This window comes from Microcaecilia unicolor, chromosome 1 (assembly GCF_901765095.1).
Source record: "Microcaecilia unicolor chromosome 1, aMicUni1.1, whole genome shotgun sequence".
Taxonomy (NCBI): domain Eukaryota; kingdom Metazoa; phylum Chordata; class Amphibia; order Gymnophiona; family Siphonopidae; genus Microcaecilia; species Microcaecilia unicolor.
Genome location: NC_044031.1, coordinates 14,131,462 through 14,147,504, shown reverse-complemented (window position 1 = coordinate 14,147,504; position 16,043 = coordinate 14,131,462). Strand labels below are relative to the sequence as shown.

Sequence of the window (16,043 nt, the reverse complement as noted above, 5' to 3'; positions counted from 1 at the left end):
GGAGGGGGCTTGTCGTAAGGGCTCATTACTTGCTCTTTTAACTTGTAGTCCTGTAAGCATGCCACTATGTCTTTAGGCAAGTTTGCACGTGGTGAGCCCAGAGCTCTATGAGCTCTCTCCAGTTGGATCTCACGCAGTTCCAGTACCGTTCCATGTGCGGCCAGCAGGTCACGATCTTTTGAACCGTCTCTTCACTGTTTTGGTAAGCTGGGGTGTCAGGGAGGCCTCTAAAGTGCTGATTGCGCTGGCGACTCCGATTTTCCAGGTCCTCCAATTTTTCGAGGACCTGCTGCTGATTGGACTGGAGCTCCCTTATTTGGTGGTCTAATGTGTCTAGCGCTTCAGAGTGGGTTTCTAACCATGTCTCCATCTCTTCCAGGCAGGATCCCAACTCCTGCAGCTCACCCCTCAGGTCCGCTCCCAGCGCCGCCAAATCGCCTCTCAATGCTTTTAAACCCGTTCTCATTTCCTGGAGCCAGTCCCTCCAATCTGCAGGTCCTTCCGTTCCAACGTCCCCCGAGGCTGCTACTGTTGAAATTCTTTCAACAAATCCCAATAAAATTACATGTCACAATAAATGTATATACAGAGAAACAAAAATAAGAGAAACAAAAATAGTAGAAATTTTTTCTTTTTATTCAACTGCCATTTGGATGACAGGGCTATGCAAGAATATTACATAGGAAGCAAGTATAGGAACAATCTCATCAAATACAGAGATGAAGTTGCCTGTTAAGAAGTTGCTTGCTAATACAATTGTCTCCTTTCTTATATGTACATAATTCTGGCATCATCACACATTCCTTGCATTTAATTTAGCTCGTTACTAGTTTATCTCAAACCTTCTGGCGTCTAACTTTCTCTCCCCTTTTTTTCCCTTCTGCAGTACTATCAGACACCTGTTTCACATTTCTTGCCAACCTCTGTTCCTACTTTCATCTCATGGTCATGCTGTAGACATCCTGCCTCTACTCCCTTCTTTCTCAGGACTCTCAGCACATTCTTAATAAAGGTTATTATAATGTCAGATTTTCAGTGTCAGCTATTCCAGCTGCACTTCTGGAGTCCATTTTATATTTGTGACTCCATTTTGTCAGTTTTAATATATACAATCCTCCCTTGAACGCTGTATGCAGCGTTCACATATTTAGGCAAACACTATAGTATGTCTAGCATGTTTGAGCTCTATGGGGATATAGTATTTCTCATTACTCCCTTTCTAGAGGCCGTCATAGCTAGCATACAGTTTCTGTCAAGTGTTATTCATGGTTAATCTTTGAATAGATTTTATTACATGCCATTCTTTCCTTTGTCTGTCCATGTCCTGGATATATGTTAACATGTTCCCTATGTGTTATCATAGTAGTATTTGTTATCTTTGTCATCATGTTCCCACATAGTTTCATACAGCATGGGATAAGACAAAGCAACAACAGTATTACAACTATGAAGACTATTACTATTGAAACAAGACCCTTTAACCAAGGACTCAGGGATCCAAACCATCCAGTTATTGAATCCCACCAAGATGTGTCTAAAATTCCCCTATAATCACTCACTTCAATTCTTGCCAGTGAAAGAATGCGCTGCATTGCATTTTTAACAATTATTGATTGATTTCTAATAAGTGAACAACACGATGTATCATTCACTATGCTGCACACTCCTCCAGATTGGGCTAACATAAAGTCAACCGCCATGCGTGTGTGCATTGCATATCTCGCTGTATCATCAATTTCCTCTTGAAGTGCTGTTATAGCTATATCTAGTTCATGTGTTACAACATGTAATAGTGATTGTAAGCGTCTGATTGACATACCCATTTCAGCCGCAATGGCAGATCCTGCAAATGGAAGCCATCCAGTGGCTGACAAAGCATCTAAACGTGTCTTAGTCATAGGATAGGTACTGTTAATATAATCTAATGCTAATTGTAAAGCTTGATCATCTCCTGTTAAAGCACTAAAGGAGGTACTAGAAACATCTCTTTTACGTCGTTTCTGACTATTAGAACCATGTGATGTGCCATCTAATGGAATGATCAAATCAAATAGATTTAGTTGAACAAGAGTGCAGAACTTATAACATGATGGAAGATAGGTGTACAGGATATTATCACATAACAGATAATCTCCCAACCGTAAAGACTGTAGAGAAGTTAGGTTATGATATAAAGCATAAGTTTGAGAAAAAGGAAAAATAGGATTATTTAGTGCCTTAAGTGAAGAACACGCAGTAGGCATAGCAGTAATGGCTTGTATAGAAGAGGCATTAAATTGACATAATGAAAAAACAAAAGTCAAATTTGTAAGAGTAAGATTAGTAGAAGTCACATAAGAGGTTGTCAGTGTCCGGTTACAGAACATTTTGTTAGCACAAGCTATAGATGTTGCAGTCTGATTTATAACATAGGATCCCTGTAACACAGTCCAATTTCGGGATTGTATGTCATAAGTATAATTACATAAAACATTAGGCATCTTACCCTGAAGTGAACTAGAGTTTATCAGACACCAATAGTTTAGTGCAGGAATAGTATGAGCAAACAAAGAAGGCAGGCGTTGAGCAGTAACATTGGTCCAATATTGTCTGTGTTCATGTCCCCGACCCAAATAGCAGGTACCATTACTGAAACAGTTATGAATACCTTGTAACTTAATCATAGAGTAAGGATGAATATGTGCTGGAATGGTAAGTACGGAAGTGACAAGTGGAGTGCAAACAATACAGTTAGTCAGATTAAGAGTCTTTGAGGCATGTTGAATTTTCTCAACATATGTATTGAGTCCATAAGTAAGTCCTACCAGCAAATAGATTACAAAAGCCTTCATAATCCTTTTTCACTGGTAATGTTGTTAATCAATGTTCTCTGCTCTCTGGAGGTGCAATAGTGGTCTCTATTTCCTCAGGTAGTCCTAGATCATGAGCCTTACGTATATCAGATAAATGTACCCAAGTGGTATGGTCTGATAATCTTGCTGTTGTATGAGTTAATTCCTTGATCTCAAATGGTCCTACGTAGATAGGATCTTTCCAGGTTTTGTGTGTGAAATTCTTCCGAAGTACTTTCTGACCTACAGAAAAAGATGAACAAAAAGTCATGTTAGGAACTTCTTTAGATTTGGCTATTGCCATATCTCTTGTCAAATTTATTATTGGATTTATTTGTTTCCAATAGTTAGTCACTCCTTCATTATCGTTATTAATTTCTTCGACAGGTACCCCTCTGGGGTCTCGTCCTGTATGCAACTGGAAGGGTGAAATCTGTAGCTTTGTGCTAGGATGGGATCTTAATTGAAATATCGCCAATGGTAACACATCCATCCATGTATATTTCTTTTCCTTTCCTGCTAGTGCTTGCAAGAGCACACGTAATCTAGTCTTTAAAAGACCATTGTATCGTTCTACTAGGCCATTGGAAGTGGGCCTATACACTGCCACCCTTCGGTGCAGTATCCCACACAATTCAGTCATATCTTTGACCAAAGCGTTAACAAAATGAGTACCATTATCTGTAACAAGTTTCTGAGGACAGCCATGTGCTGGCAATATTCTCTGCAAAAAAGTTTCAATTACTACTTGTGCATTTTCCTTTTTACAGGGGAACGCTTCTACCCATTTTGTAAAAGCGTCCACCCAGACCAAGAGATACCTTTTACCTTTTACCGGTATTACCATATCTGTGAAATCCACATGCCATTCTACTCCGGGTCCCGTTGGAATTGGAATGGATCCGGGAGAAATAACTGGTCCCCTGTGTACTATATTTTTGGAACAAACTAAACAATTTAGTACAACTCTTGTGGCATAAGAAAGCATATTAGGATGCCAAAATGAAGTTTCCATTGCTTTACTCATGTCAGAAGCAGACAAATGTAATGTAACATGCCAATTATAAAAGTTATTAATTAATTCTGAGGTAGACATGCATATTTTTCCACTAGGATGTATCCATTTACTTTTGTCAGGGTGTGTTGTACAATCCAAATTCTGCCATTTCAATTTTTCAATTTCAGTTGGTTTTTCTCGGGGTTGTGAGACATCTGGTGGATATGGTGTCTCAGTACACTGTATATGAGCACGGGTAATTATCATGGTAGAAAGTACCTCTTTAGCTGCCTTATCAGCTAAATCATTCCCTTTTGCTTCGAATGTCTGTTCTCCTGTATGGGCAGGAACCCAAACAATGGCTGTATGTAATCCTCTTCCTTCTCTATCACTCAAACAGTTTAACAATTGTTCCCATAAACTTTCATGTTTCAGGGGCTTTCCATCTGCTGTCAAAAATCCCCTTCTTTTCCATTTTAACAAATGATATTGCAATGAACTAACTACATATGAACTATCAGTATATATAGTCCCTTTCTTTTCTGTCCCTAATTGTTTCACAGCTTCTAGTACTGCTGTTAGTTCTGCTTCTTGAGCTGTTGTGCCTACTGGCAATCGTTTTTGAATCTTTTTACAAATTTCAGTGTTTCCCTGATTTAATTGAACCTTAAGTGCTGAAAATGAAGCATGCTCGCCTGTTTGTGCTCCATCAGTAAACCAAATGTCTCCTTTTCCTTCAAGAGGTTCAAATATAAGTAACCGAAAAACTGGAATATCCTTTAACCCATCTAGATGTTCCTGAGTCTCTTGTTCTAATTTAAATAATGCATCCATTCGTTTAGTATTTTCTTTAGTCAATGGCTGGGTACGAACATCTTGTCCTATTAATATGGCCTGATATTTTCCAAATCTTGTACTAGTTAATGCTATCTGGCTAGTAGACAGCAAGTTGTGGACTGTATGGTCAGAATGAATAATGATAGGACCGAAAGGCATAACTGCTCTCCATTTCTCAACGGCCGCAACTGCGGCTACCAGGAAACGAGGAATGTTCTCCATTCCCCTTTCTACTGGACTAAAGGTTCCTGATAAAAATGATACAGGTGACACAAAGGTGTCTTGTTGATTTACCATTGCTGCCCAAGTAGTGCCCATATCTTTAATCCATAAATGTATCTCTTCTTTGGGGTCTACTGTGGTTAATGGATTATATGATACTAAATGTTTTACTAACAATTGTATAATAATAATATCACTCTGGGTAAGCTGAATATGAGTCTTATGCGGTGTGCCAGCCGGTACACGCAAGTGTCGATATAGTGGGCTAACTAATTGAGAATAATTAGGGATCCATTGTCTACAATAATTAAGAGAACCCAGCAATCCTCTCAATTGTGTAAGTGTCTTTGGCAATGGGGATTTCAAAATTTCTGTCAGGGCTTCTCGTGTTATAACCTTAGCTTTACTTGAAACTGTTTGCCCTAGGAAGGTAACTTCTTCCCTGCACACAAAGCACTTATTTCGATTACACTTATAACCCTTTGATAGCAATTGATAAAACAGCGCCACTGTCCATGAAAGACATTCCTCCCTTGTGGATGCAGATAATAAAATATCATCCACATACACGAACAGAGACACAGTGTCAGGCAACAATTGTTTAAATGATTTCAAGTCTTCTGTTATCTGCTTAAAGAAAACAGATGGACTTTCGGTATATCCCTGTGGCATTCTTGTCCAACGATACGCTTTATTGTCTAAGGTAAATGAGGTTAAATCTCGTGATTCCTCTGCTAAAGGAATGGCAAAGAAAGCATTTGACAAGTCTATAACCGAATTAAATGCATAGATAGGCTGTGATTGTAATAATGTCAAAGGATTTGGACATACTGGAAACTGAGCTTTTACCAAATCATTCAAACCTCGTAAATCATGAACAATTCTTACGTCACCATGTGGTTTAGGAACTGGAAAAAGAGGTGTATTATACGGTGAATTTGATGGTTCTATGATATTATGTTTCAACAATTTATCAATATGCTGCAAAGTTTTGGATAATAATTGCGGCCTTATAGGGTATGGTGGCCAGATAGGACCATCACCCTCATGTTTAAGGCGAATCACATGGGGCTCCATTTTAGCTAATCCATAGGGATCATCAGGTGTGCTCCATAAATCTGCTGGTAATCTTTGCATCACCTGCATACCCTCATCATCCTCGTCAACATAAAACATATCTTGTACAACTGAAATCAGCAAACTTTGTTTACATCTGGGAAATTTTAAAGTAAGTCCTAACTGTGAAAGTAAATCTCGGCCACATAAATTTACAGGACAATTTTCTGCCAACACAAAATCAATAATTCCCTTCCTGTTCATTTCCCTCATATTAGGTCCAGATGCTTTTAAAATTACTTCAGTAGGTACGGTAACACGCTTATCCTGCTTTTTTCCTTCAAATCCTACCAATGTATCTATCCTTTTGCTTAAGGGTACACCCCTAACTCTAGTACTCAATACTGATCTGGTGGCTCCGGTGTCAATTAAAAAGGACATAGGAATCTTTTCAGGTCCTACAAGCAATGTGATAAAGGGTTCTTGATTAGACAGGGAAAAGGTAAAATCATTATTTCCTTCTTCGGTTAGTCAGTAAACGTCTTCCTGAGCTTTTTCCTGTTCCCATAAAGGAAATTGTTGGAGTGGTATATTCTGCTGATTCTGAGTTTCTGGAATCGCATTCTGTGTCTGTACAAATGGATTGTTAGACCCTATCATTTGCCCTAAGTTCTGGGGCATCTGTGTTAACTGCTGAGGCTGACTAATAGGATTTGGCACTATTGGAAATGCTGGCTGTCTTGCTGGACATTCATTCGCATAATGTCCCCAATTTTGACATACCCAACATTGAACGTTAGCTCGTCTGTTGGGAGAGGGTTGACTAAAACCCCTTCCTCTATTCCCTCTTCCTCGTCCCATACCTCTACCACGATTATTCTGATTATAGGGTTGTTGATAACCCTGTTGATACTGGTATTGCTGATAAGGCCTAGGATAACTTTGATTATCATTTTGTCCTGGCGTCATATAATAAACAGGCTGTCGTTGCTCTTTACTAATTTTCTGTACCTTTTTATCCTCAATTTCTTTAATCTGCATGGCCACTAATTTATCTGACAATTTCTGCTGCTCTTTTCCGGGTGTCTCCAGCATTTTAATATGAATGGCACTAAAATGCAACAATGTAGCACGAATTTCAGGCCATGGTTTAGTTGCCAATGCCACTACATTATCCAGATTCTTTCTCATGCTCATAGGTAGTGTAACCAAGAATAGATGTAAAAATATAGCTGAGGCAGGAGCAACATCTGGGTCATCCCCAGTCTGAGCTTTATAGATCTGCATACACTTCATTAAATGTGTAGCAAAGTCATCTTTTGTATTCCATTTAGAGGTCGTTATAGCAGAAAAATCTATTTCAGTTGGATACATGATCTGTAAGGCACCTGTGAGTTGTCGCCTAGCATTTCCCACAAATGCCGCACCATCTCGCGTATGGTTTAATATTGCCGGATTCTGAGACTGCACCGCAAGTTGTGCAAGACTAACTCCTGCAGCAGTACAAAAGGCTTTAAAATCTCCTACTGCCAACTGTGTTCCCGCTGTTAAAGCATCCATCTGTTCTAGCCAAATGCGCGCACCCTTTTGGATATTTGGCAACTTATTGACTAACGTACTAATATCAACTGGACTATAAGGTTTATATACCTCCTGTCTTTGTCCTAATGGCCCTGTGCGTGTAAATATGGGAAATTGACTATTCGTAGCTACAGAACTCTTACTTTGTTCCAAAGTTTCCAACATCTGATTTTGCAACAACCCTTTCCATAGGTTTAAACCTTCCAAAATATGCATCTGATTTGACCATTCTGTCCCTCTTCTGTGTATTTTTTCTATCAATTTATCGATATCTCCCATGCAACTCGGACCCCGTGAATCAATAGGCAAACGAACATCATTATCTAAATATGTCCGGACCACTTCATCCCAAAACTTATGGCCATATTTGTGTACAAAATCCACTGGGAGTAAGGACATTAGTCCTTTAAAAAAGTCTTCCTTATCTGGGACATTTCCTTCTGTATCATCCCGTCTCCCTTCATCTTTTCCTCCCTTATCTTTTGGTCTTACAACAGGATCCTGCAAATCATCTGGCAAGGGATTCCTTTGTTGTATCATTTCTCCTTTCATTGTAAAAACACCTTTTAATTCAATGTCAACCTGCTCCCTCCCTCTTCTACTTACAGATTTCTTTTTCTTTCTTAGGTCTGACTCAGATTTAGAACAAACTTCATCTTCAGTTTGACGGTCAGAGTCAGTATCAGTATGTGATGAACACACGGGTACTGCGCGTGGCTTTGGCTTTGCTGGCGGCTTCGGGACAATCTTACTATCCCAAGGCTCATATCCTGCAGCCGTTTTATCTGATTCTTCTGCCTCTTTTTGTATTTCTTTTAAACTTTTTAAATTGGGATATATTCCAGGAGCAGTACTATGTTCATAAGACGGGGGTGCACTTGGTGTGAGACAGTGTGATGTATTATCTTGCCTGGCTTTCTGCCGCTCAGCTACAAAAGCTTTATCCTGACATTGTTGTTTATCATACCGCCACATATCAGCGGTGACAGTAAAAAGATTCCAGACATGCAAATGTTTCTTCAAGGAATCCTTTGTCTTATTGTCCTGAATATATTTCAACAACTGACATAACACTGATTTCTCAAAAGAGCCGTGCTCAGGCCAACCCAGAAATGAATTCTTCTTGCTATATGTTAGCCATTTTTTATGTACGTCTTTAATGCGTTTTTCATCAAGGGGAAAAGCAGCTATAACATGTTGCAAAGGAGTAAATGTGCTAGAACTATCTACAAACAAAGTATATTTAGGTTCGGGATCTGGTGGGGGAACTTCTATATCTATGTTAATATTAGCCATTTTACAACAGGTACAATAGTATTGTAAATAATATCCAATAATAAACAATAAAAGAAAATATAAACAAAAAAGCGGAAAGAAAGAAAGCAGCGTTAAGACGTGAAGAAAAGAGTTAAGAATGACGTCAATATTTTATACTCACCGTCCGTTGGTATCGGAAGATTGCAGTCGACCTCTCACGAGCTGATCAGTATCGTAAGACCGGGACACCTTAGTGCAAAAATCGAACCAAAAATAATGGCTGTGCGTGCACGGTCCTGCCGCGCAGGTCGCCAGTTGTTTAAACCTCCTCATTTAAACTTGTTTACTGAGTATCTTCACCAAAAAAGAATAAAGAATAAAATAAAGAAATGAAAGCAAAAATTCTGTTGTGGCCGCCTCACACGGGGCACCAATTGTTGAAATTCTTTCAACAAATCCCAATAAAATTACATGTCACAATAAATGTATATACAGAGAAACAAAAATAAGAGAAACAAAAATAGTAGAAATTTTTTCTTTTTATTCAACTGCCATTTGGATGACAGGGCTATGCAAGAATATTACATAGGAAGCAAGTATAGGAACAATCTCATCAAATACAGAGATGAAGTTGCCTGTTAAGAAGTTGCTTGCTAATACAATTGTCTCCTTTCTTATATGTACATAATTCTGGCATCATCACACATTCCTTGCATTTAATTTAGCTCGTTACTAGTTTATCTCAAACCTTCTGGCGTCTAACTTTCTCTCCCCTTTTTTTCCCTTCTGCAGTACTATCAGACACCTGTTTCACATTTCTTGCCAACCTCTGTTCCTACTTTCATCTCATGGTCATGCTGTAGACATCCTGCCTCTACTCCCTTCTTTCTCAGGACTCTCAGCACATTCTTAATAAAGGTTATTATAATGTCAGATTTTCAGTGTCAGCTATTCCAGCTGCACTTCTGGAGTCCATTTTATATTTGTGACTCCATTTTGTCAGTTTTAATATATACACTACCGAAAGCTGAGGGTCCGCGGATGCCTGCGGCTCCCCTCGTCCCTGTTGCCGCTGCTCCTCTGCCTCCATTTTGTTTTTTCCTTGTGGCATGTTTCCACCCGGGAAAGCGAAACGAGAGAGGTCCGCCGCTCCCTGCCTTGCTGTCATCAAGCAATGTACATAAGTACATAAGTAATGCCACACTGGGAAAAGACCAAGGGTCCATCGAGCCCAGCATCCTGTCCACGACAGCGGCCAATACAGGCCACCTGGCAAGCTTCCCAAACGTACAAACATTCTATACATGTTGTTCCTGGAATTGTGGATTTTTCCCAAATCCATTTAGTAGTGGTTTATGGACTTGTCCTTTAGGAAACCGTCTAACCCCTTTTTAAACTCTGCCAAGCTAACCGCCTTCACCACGTTCTCCGGCAACGAATTCCAGAGTTTAATTAATTATGTGTTGGGTGAAGAAACATTTTCTCCGGTTTGTTTTAAATTTACTACACTGTAGTTTGATCACATGCCCCCTAGTCCTAGTATTTTTGGAAAGCGTGAACAGACGCTTCACATCCACCTTTTCCACTCCTCATTATTTTATATGCCTCTATCATGTCTCCCCTCAGCCATCTCAAGCCCTAGCCTCCTTAGTCTTTCTTCATAGGGAAGTCGTCGCATCCCCACTATCATTTTATTCGCCCTTCGCTGCACCTTTTCCAATTCTACTATATCTATATCTATCTATTCTACACAATACTCAAGGTGCGGTCGCACCATGGAGCGATACAACATCCTCACACCTGTTTTCCATACCTTTCCTAATAATACCCAACATTCTATTCGCTTTCCTAGCTGCAGCAGCACACTGAGGTTTCAGTGTATTATCAACGACGACACCCAGATCCCTTTCTTGGTCCGTAACTCCTAACGCGGAACCTTGCATGACGTAGCTATAACTCGGGTTCTTTTTTCCCACATGCATCACCTTGCACTTGCTCACATTAAACGTCATCTGCCATTTAGCTGCCCAGTCTCGTAAGGTCCTTCTGTAATTTTTCACAATCCTGTCGCGAGTTAACAACTTTGAATAACTTTGTGTCATCAGCAAATTTAATTACCTCGCTAGTTACTCCCATCTCTAAATCATTTATAAATATATTAAAGAGCAGCTGTCCTAGCACTGACCCCTGAGGAACCCCACTAACTACCCTTCTCCATTGTGAATACTGCCCATTTAACCCCACTCTCTGTTTCCTATCCTTCAACCAGTTTTTAATCCACAATAGGACATTTCCTCCTATCCCATGACCCTCCAATTTCCTCTGTAGCCTTTCATGAGGTACCTTGTCAAACGCCTTTTGAAAATCCAGATACACAATATCAACCGGCTCCCCTTTGTCCACATGTTTGTTTACTCCTTCAAAGAATTGAAGTAAATTGGTCAGGCAAGATTTCCCCACACAAAAGCCGTGCTGACTTGGTGTCAATAATCCATGTCCTTGGATGTGCTCTGTAATTTTGTTTTTAATAATAGCAATCCTCCATGCTCTCACTATCGGCTGCTCGTTTGTTCGGCGGCTGAGGCTCGTTTAGATTGGGCTCGTTGCTGATTTACCCCGTGGGCTATCCAGAGCTTCTCTTTCAGGCGGCCATTTCATCCGCTGAGGGTTTGCCCTTTTCCAGTGTTGAGCTATGAGGCACTTAGCTGCTGCCAGCCCCAAACGCAACCATCTCTGCTCCTCCCAAGAGTCCCTCTCATTATATAGGGCCAGGAGACACCCCAGTGGACTACACACCAAAGATGATCCAGTCAATTTTACCAATGCTTTTCATAACGTCATGCCAGAAGGTCACCACTCTGGGGCACGTGCACTATATATGTAGAAAAGCACCCCTTTGTGAATTACACCTCCAACAAAGGTCCGATGACCCCGGGTACATCCGCTTCAATCTCTCCGGTGTGTAATACCATCTGGATAAGACTTTATATGCATTCTCCTGCACCAAAACACACCAAGGCTTTGTATACCTCCCCACAAATAACTTCCCACATTTGATCTGAAAAACGGCAATTTAAATCTTCCTCCCAAGACTCCTGAAAACCATACGGTCTGCGATCATATCCCTTAAAAAATTGATATATCACTGAAATTGGTCTGGGAACTTTCTTCAACAAGAGCCACAAACTTTCCCGCTCCTGAGGACTCCCCCCCCCCACCTCCAACCCATTGCCCCCACAAAATGCTGAATTTGTATACAGGGAAATCTGTCACCCTCCGACAAATTGTACATGGAGCACAGGGTTTCAAAACTCTTCACCCCCCCCCCCCCCAGCACAGCCCGAAAATTCTCGATGCCCACTTGCTCCCACCTCACAAAACTGGCTTTTTTTTTTTTTTACATTTGTACCCCGCACTTTCCCACTCATAGCAGGCTCAATGCGGCTTACATGGGGCAATGGAGGGTTAAGTGACTTGCCCAGAGTCACAAGGAGCTGCCTGTGCCTGAAGTGGGAATCAAACTCAGTTCCCCAGGACCAAAGTCCACCACCCTAACCACTAGGCCACTCCCTCCACTGTTGCTACTATTTGAGATTCTACATGGAACGTTGCTATTCCACTAGCAACATTCCATGTAGAAGTCGGCCCTTGCAGATCACCAATGTGGCCGCGCAGGCTTCTGCTTCTGTGAGTCTGACGTCCTGCACATATGTGCAGGACGTCAGACTCACAGAAACAGAAGCCTGCGCAGCCTTCTACATGGAATGTTGCTAGTGGAATAGCAACATTCCATGTAGAATGTCCAATAGTAGCAACATTCCATGTAGAATGTCCAATAGTAGCAACATTCCATGTAGAAGTCGGCCCTTGCAGATCACCAATGTGGCCGTGCAGGCTTCTGCTTCAGTGAGTCTGACGTCCTGCAGGACGTCAGACTCACAGAAACAGAAGCCTGCGCAGCCTTCAACATGGAATGTTGCTAGTGGACTAGCAACATTCCATGTAGAATCTCCAATAGTAGCAACATTCCATGTAGAATCTCCAATAGTATCTATTTTATTTTTGATACATTTGTACCCTGCGCTTTCCCACTCATGGCAGGCTCAATACGGCTTACATGGGGCAATGGAGGGTTAAGTGACTTGCCCAGAATCACAAGGAGCTGCCCGTGAGCACAGTTCCCCAGGACCACAGTCCACCACCCTAACCACTAAGCCACTCCTCTCATCTCAAATGTGCCAGCGTCGACACCCCCCCCCCCAACCTGCCCCCAGTTCTTCCTCACTCTCCTCTATACTTCTCCCAAATGCCTCACATACAGATTCGATATCTCTGCCAGGATCCCCCCCCCCACTCCTTCCGTAGTCCATAAATATGAACTCAACGGTCTATGTGGGCTATATGAATGTTCCAATAGACTAGCAGGCTTATTTATCCCCCTCTCCCAATCCATAATCATCCTCAGTTGAGCAGCAACATACTACTCAATATTAGGCACCGCTCTACCCCCCCCCCCCCCTCAGGGGCACCCCATAGCACCCGTCTAGCTAATCGAGGATGCCTGCCCCCCATATAAATTGTGTCACCAAACTCTGTAGTTGTTTAAATACCCGTTTTGGAACCGCCACTGGTAGCTCCTGAAACAAAAATAACAATCTAGGCAGCACATTCATTTTCACCCCTGCCATACGCCCCCACCACGACAACCACAGGCCCTTCCACCGAGACAACTCCCCCCCCTAATTTTCCCTATGATCTTCCCATAATTAAGACTATATACCCCACCCAGATCCCTGGGCACCTGAATCCCCAAATACCTAATGCGCTGCCCAGCCCACTTAAAAGCAAACAAAGCCCTCAATCTACTTTATTCCCCCTGTTTCAAAGAAATCCCCCAAATCTCGCTTTTATCCATATTAATCCTTAGGCCGGCACACCTTTCAAAATCCCTAAATATCTCCAACACTCCCGGTAATGTCTGCTCCGGCTCTACCACGTAGAGCAACACATCATCCGCAAACAAAGCAATACGATGTTCCATCCCCCCTACCTTAATACCCCGGACATCTGGATGCTGACGTATCATTACGGCCAGCGGTTCAATGTATAGCGCAAAAAGAAGTGGCGACAATGGGCAGCCCTGCCTAGTCCCTCTACCAATGGGGAAAAAAGACGTATACCCCCCCCCCCCATTAATTCTCTCCCAAACCCATGCGCGTAATCACTGCTCACAGAAACCCCCAACTTACCCGATCAAAAGCCTTTTCTGCATCTAATGCACTAGACCGGGATCTTTGTGCCTCCCATATTAAATGCAAAGTACGCCTACCTGCCTCCTTGGGATAAACCCAGACTGGTCTTCATGGATCAACTTCGGCAATACCCTAGCCAACCTGTTTGCCAGAACCTTAGCTATTATCTTGGCATCCACATTCAAAAGTGAAATCGGCCTATAAGCGCCACACTCCATAGGAGCTTTCCCAGGCTTAGGTATAACCGTTATCCCCGCCTCAGACATTGATCTCGGAAGCCCACTCCCCTCCAATACTCCATTTCCCACCCTCACCAAAAGGTCACCCAACTCCTCCACAAAACATTTATAAAACCTCGCCGAATATCCATCTAACCCCGGTGCTTTTCCATTAGGTAGCCTTTTTATCACCCCTTGTATCTCTCCTAATCTAATGGGCTCCCTCAGCTGAACTCTATCAGACTCATCCATGCATGTTAGGGGAATCTGGTCCAAAAACTGAGTTATCTCTAACGCCTGTGGTTCCTCAGCAACACTATATAACTCTTGATAATACCGCACAAAACAATTTCCAATATCTGAATCATTATAATGCCAGCTTCCCCTCTGATCCTTCAACCTCTGAATAATGGTGCGCTCTCTCCGTACCCGTAAATAACGGGCCAACATTGCAAACTCAAAATGTTGTTGCTTAAGCTTAGCTCTCATAAAATCCACCTCAATCATCTGTAATTGTACTATTTCTCCCCTCACTTTCTTGAGTTCTGCCCATACCTGCGGTGTAGGGTTTCTCTTATGTCATTGCTCTAAGTGTAATAGCCGCTTCCGCAATGCCAGCGCCTGCTGCCCTCTTTTCCTTTTCTTATGTGCCCCCCAATACCCCCCTCACCTCTACCTTCACCGCATCCCAAAGAACCCCTTCTTTTACTTCCCCATTGTCATTGAAGTGTCGATACTCTTATATAGTACACTGTACATCTTTCCGCACTTTCTCGTCCCCAAGCAGTGACTCATTAAGTCTCCAAAATCCTTGCCGCCTCCCATGTCCCAACCCAATTAATTTAATCCACAGTGGCGCATGATCCGATACACTAATGGTGTCTATCTCAGCATTAGTATGCCAGCCATTACAATGTACCCATAACCCATCTGTCCTAGAGTAGGTCTGTGCTGCATGCGAGTAAACGGTGTAATTCCGCTGCACCCCATGTAACAACCTCCAACAATCCACCGTCTCCAACCCCTTCAGGAATTGCAACAATGCTTTTTCCTCCCAGGACCATTGTGCTGTCCACCCCCCACTGAATGATCCAGTCTCGCATCGGAAGCAATATTCAATTCTGGTCGCCGCATCTCAAGAAAGATATAGTAGAATTGGAAAAGGTGCAGCGAAGGGCGACTAAAATGATAGCGGGGATGGGACGACTTCCCTATGAAGAAAGACTAAGGAGGCTAGGGCTATACAGCTTGGAGAAGAGATGGCTGAGGGGAGACATGATAGAGGTATATAAAATAATGAGTGGAGTGGAACAGGTGGATGTGAAGCATCTGTTCACGCTTTCCAAAAATACTAGGACTAGGGGGCATGCGATGAAACTACAGTTTAGTAAATTTAAAACAAATCGGAGAAAATTTTTCTTCACCCAACGTGTAATTAAACTCTGGAATTCGTTGCCGGAGAAAGTGGTGAAGGCGGTTAGCTTAGCAGAGTTTAAAAAGGGGTTGGACGGTTTCCTAAAGGACAAGTCCATAAACCGCTACTAAACAGACTTGGAAAAATCCAAAATTCCAGGAATAACATGTATAGAATGTTTGTACGTTTGGGAAGCTCGCCAGGTGCCCTTGACCTGGATTGGCCGCTGTCGTGGACAGGATGCTGGGCTCGATGGACCCTTGGTCTTTTCCCAGTGTGGCATTACTTATGTACTTATGTCCTCTACTTGGCTCACTTTTATTACATAGAGCAGTGATTTAACCTATTGTGATGTCATAGTGGCTCATTCCACCAATG

General features: G+C 42.0%; 1 protein-coding gene across 1 annotated transcript; it reads right to left on the bottom strand.

Moving 5' to 3' along the window:
* Nucleotides 1-1,006: 1,006 nt before the first annotated feature.
* Nucleotides 1,007-8,988, bottom strand: LOC115463053. The gene is made up of 2 exons (XM_030193245.1): nucleotides 8,963-8,988; nucleotides 1,007-3,074 (listed from the first exon to the last, which is right to left on the bottom strand). Exon 2 carries the CDS (start codon nucleotides 2,829-2,831, stop codon nucleotides 1,260-1,262), a length of 1,572 nt encoding a protein of 523 aa, XP_030049105.1. The 5' UTR covers nucleotides 2,832-3,074; nucleotides 8,963-8,988; the 3' UTR covers nucleotides 1,007-1,259.
* Between the last annotated feature and the right edge of the window lie 7,055 nt (nucleotides 8,989-16,043).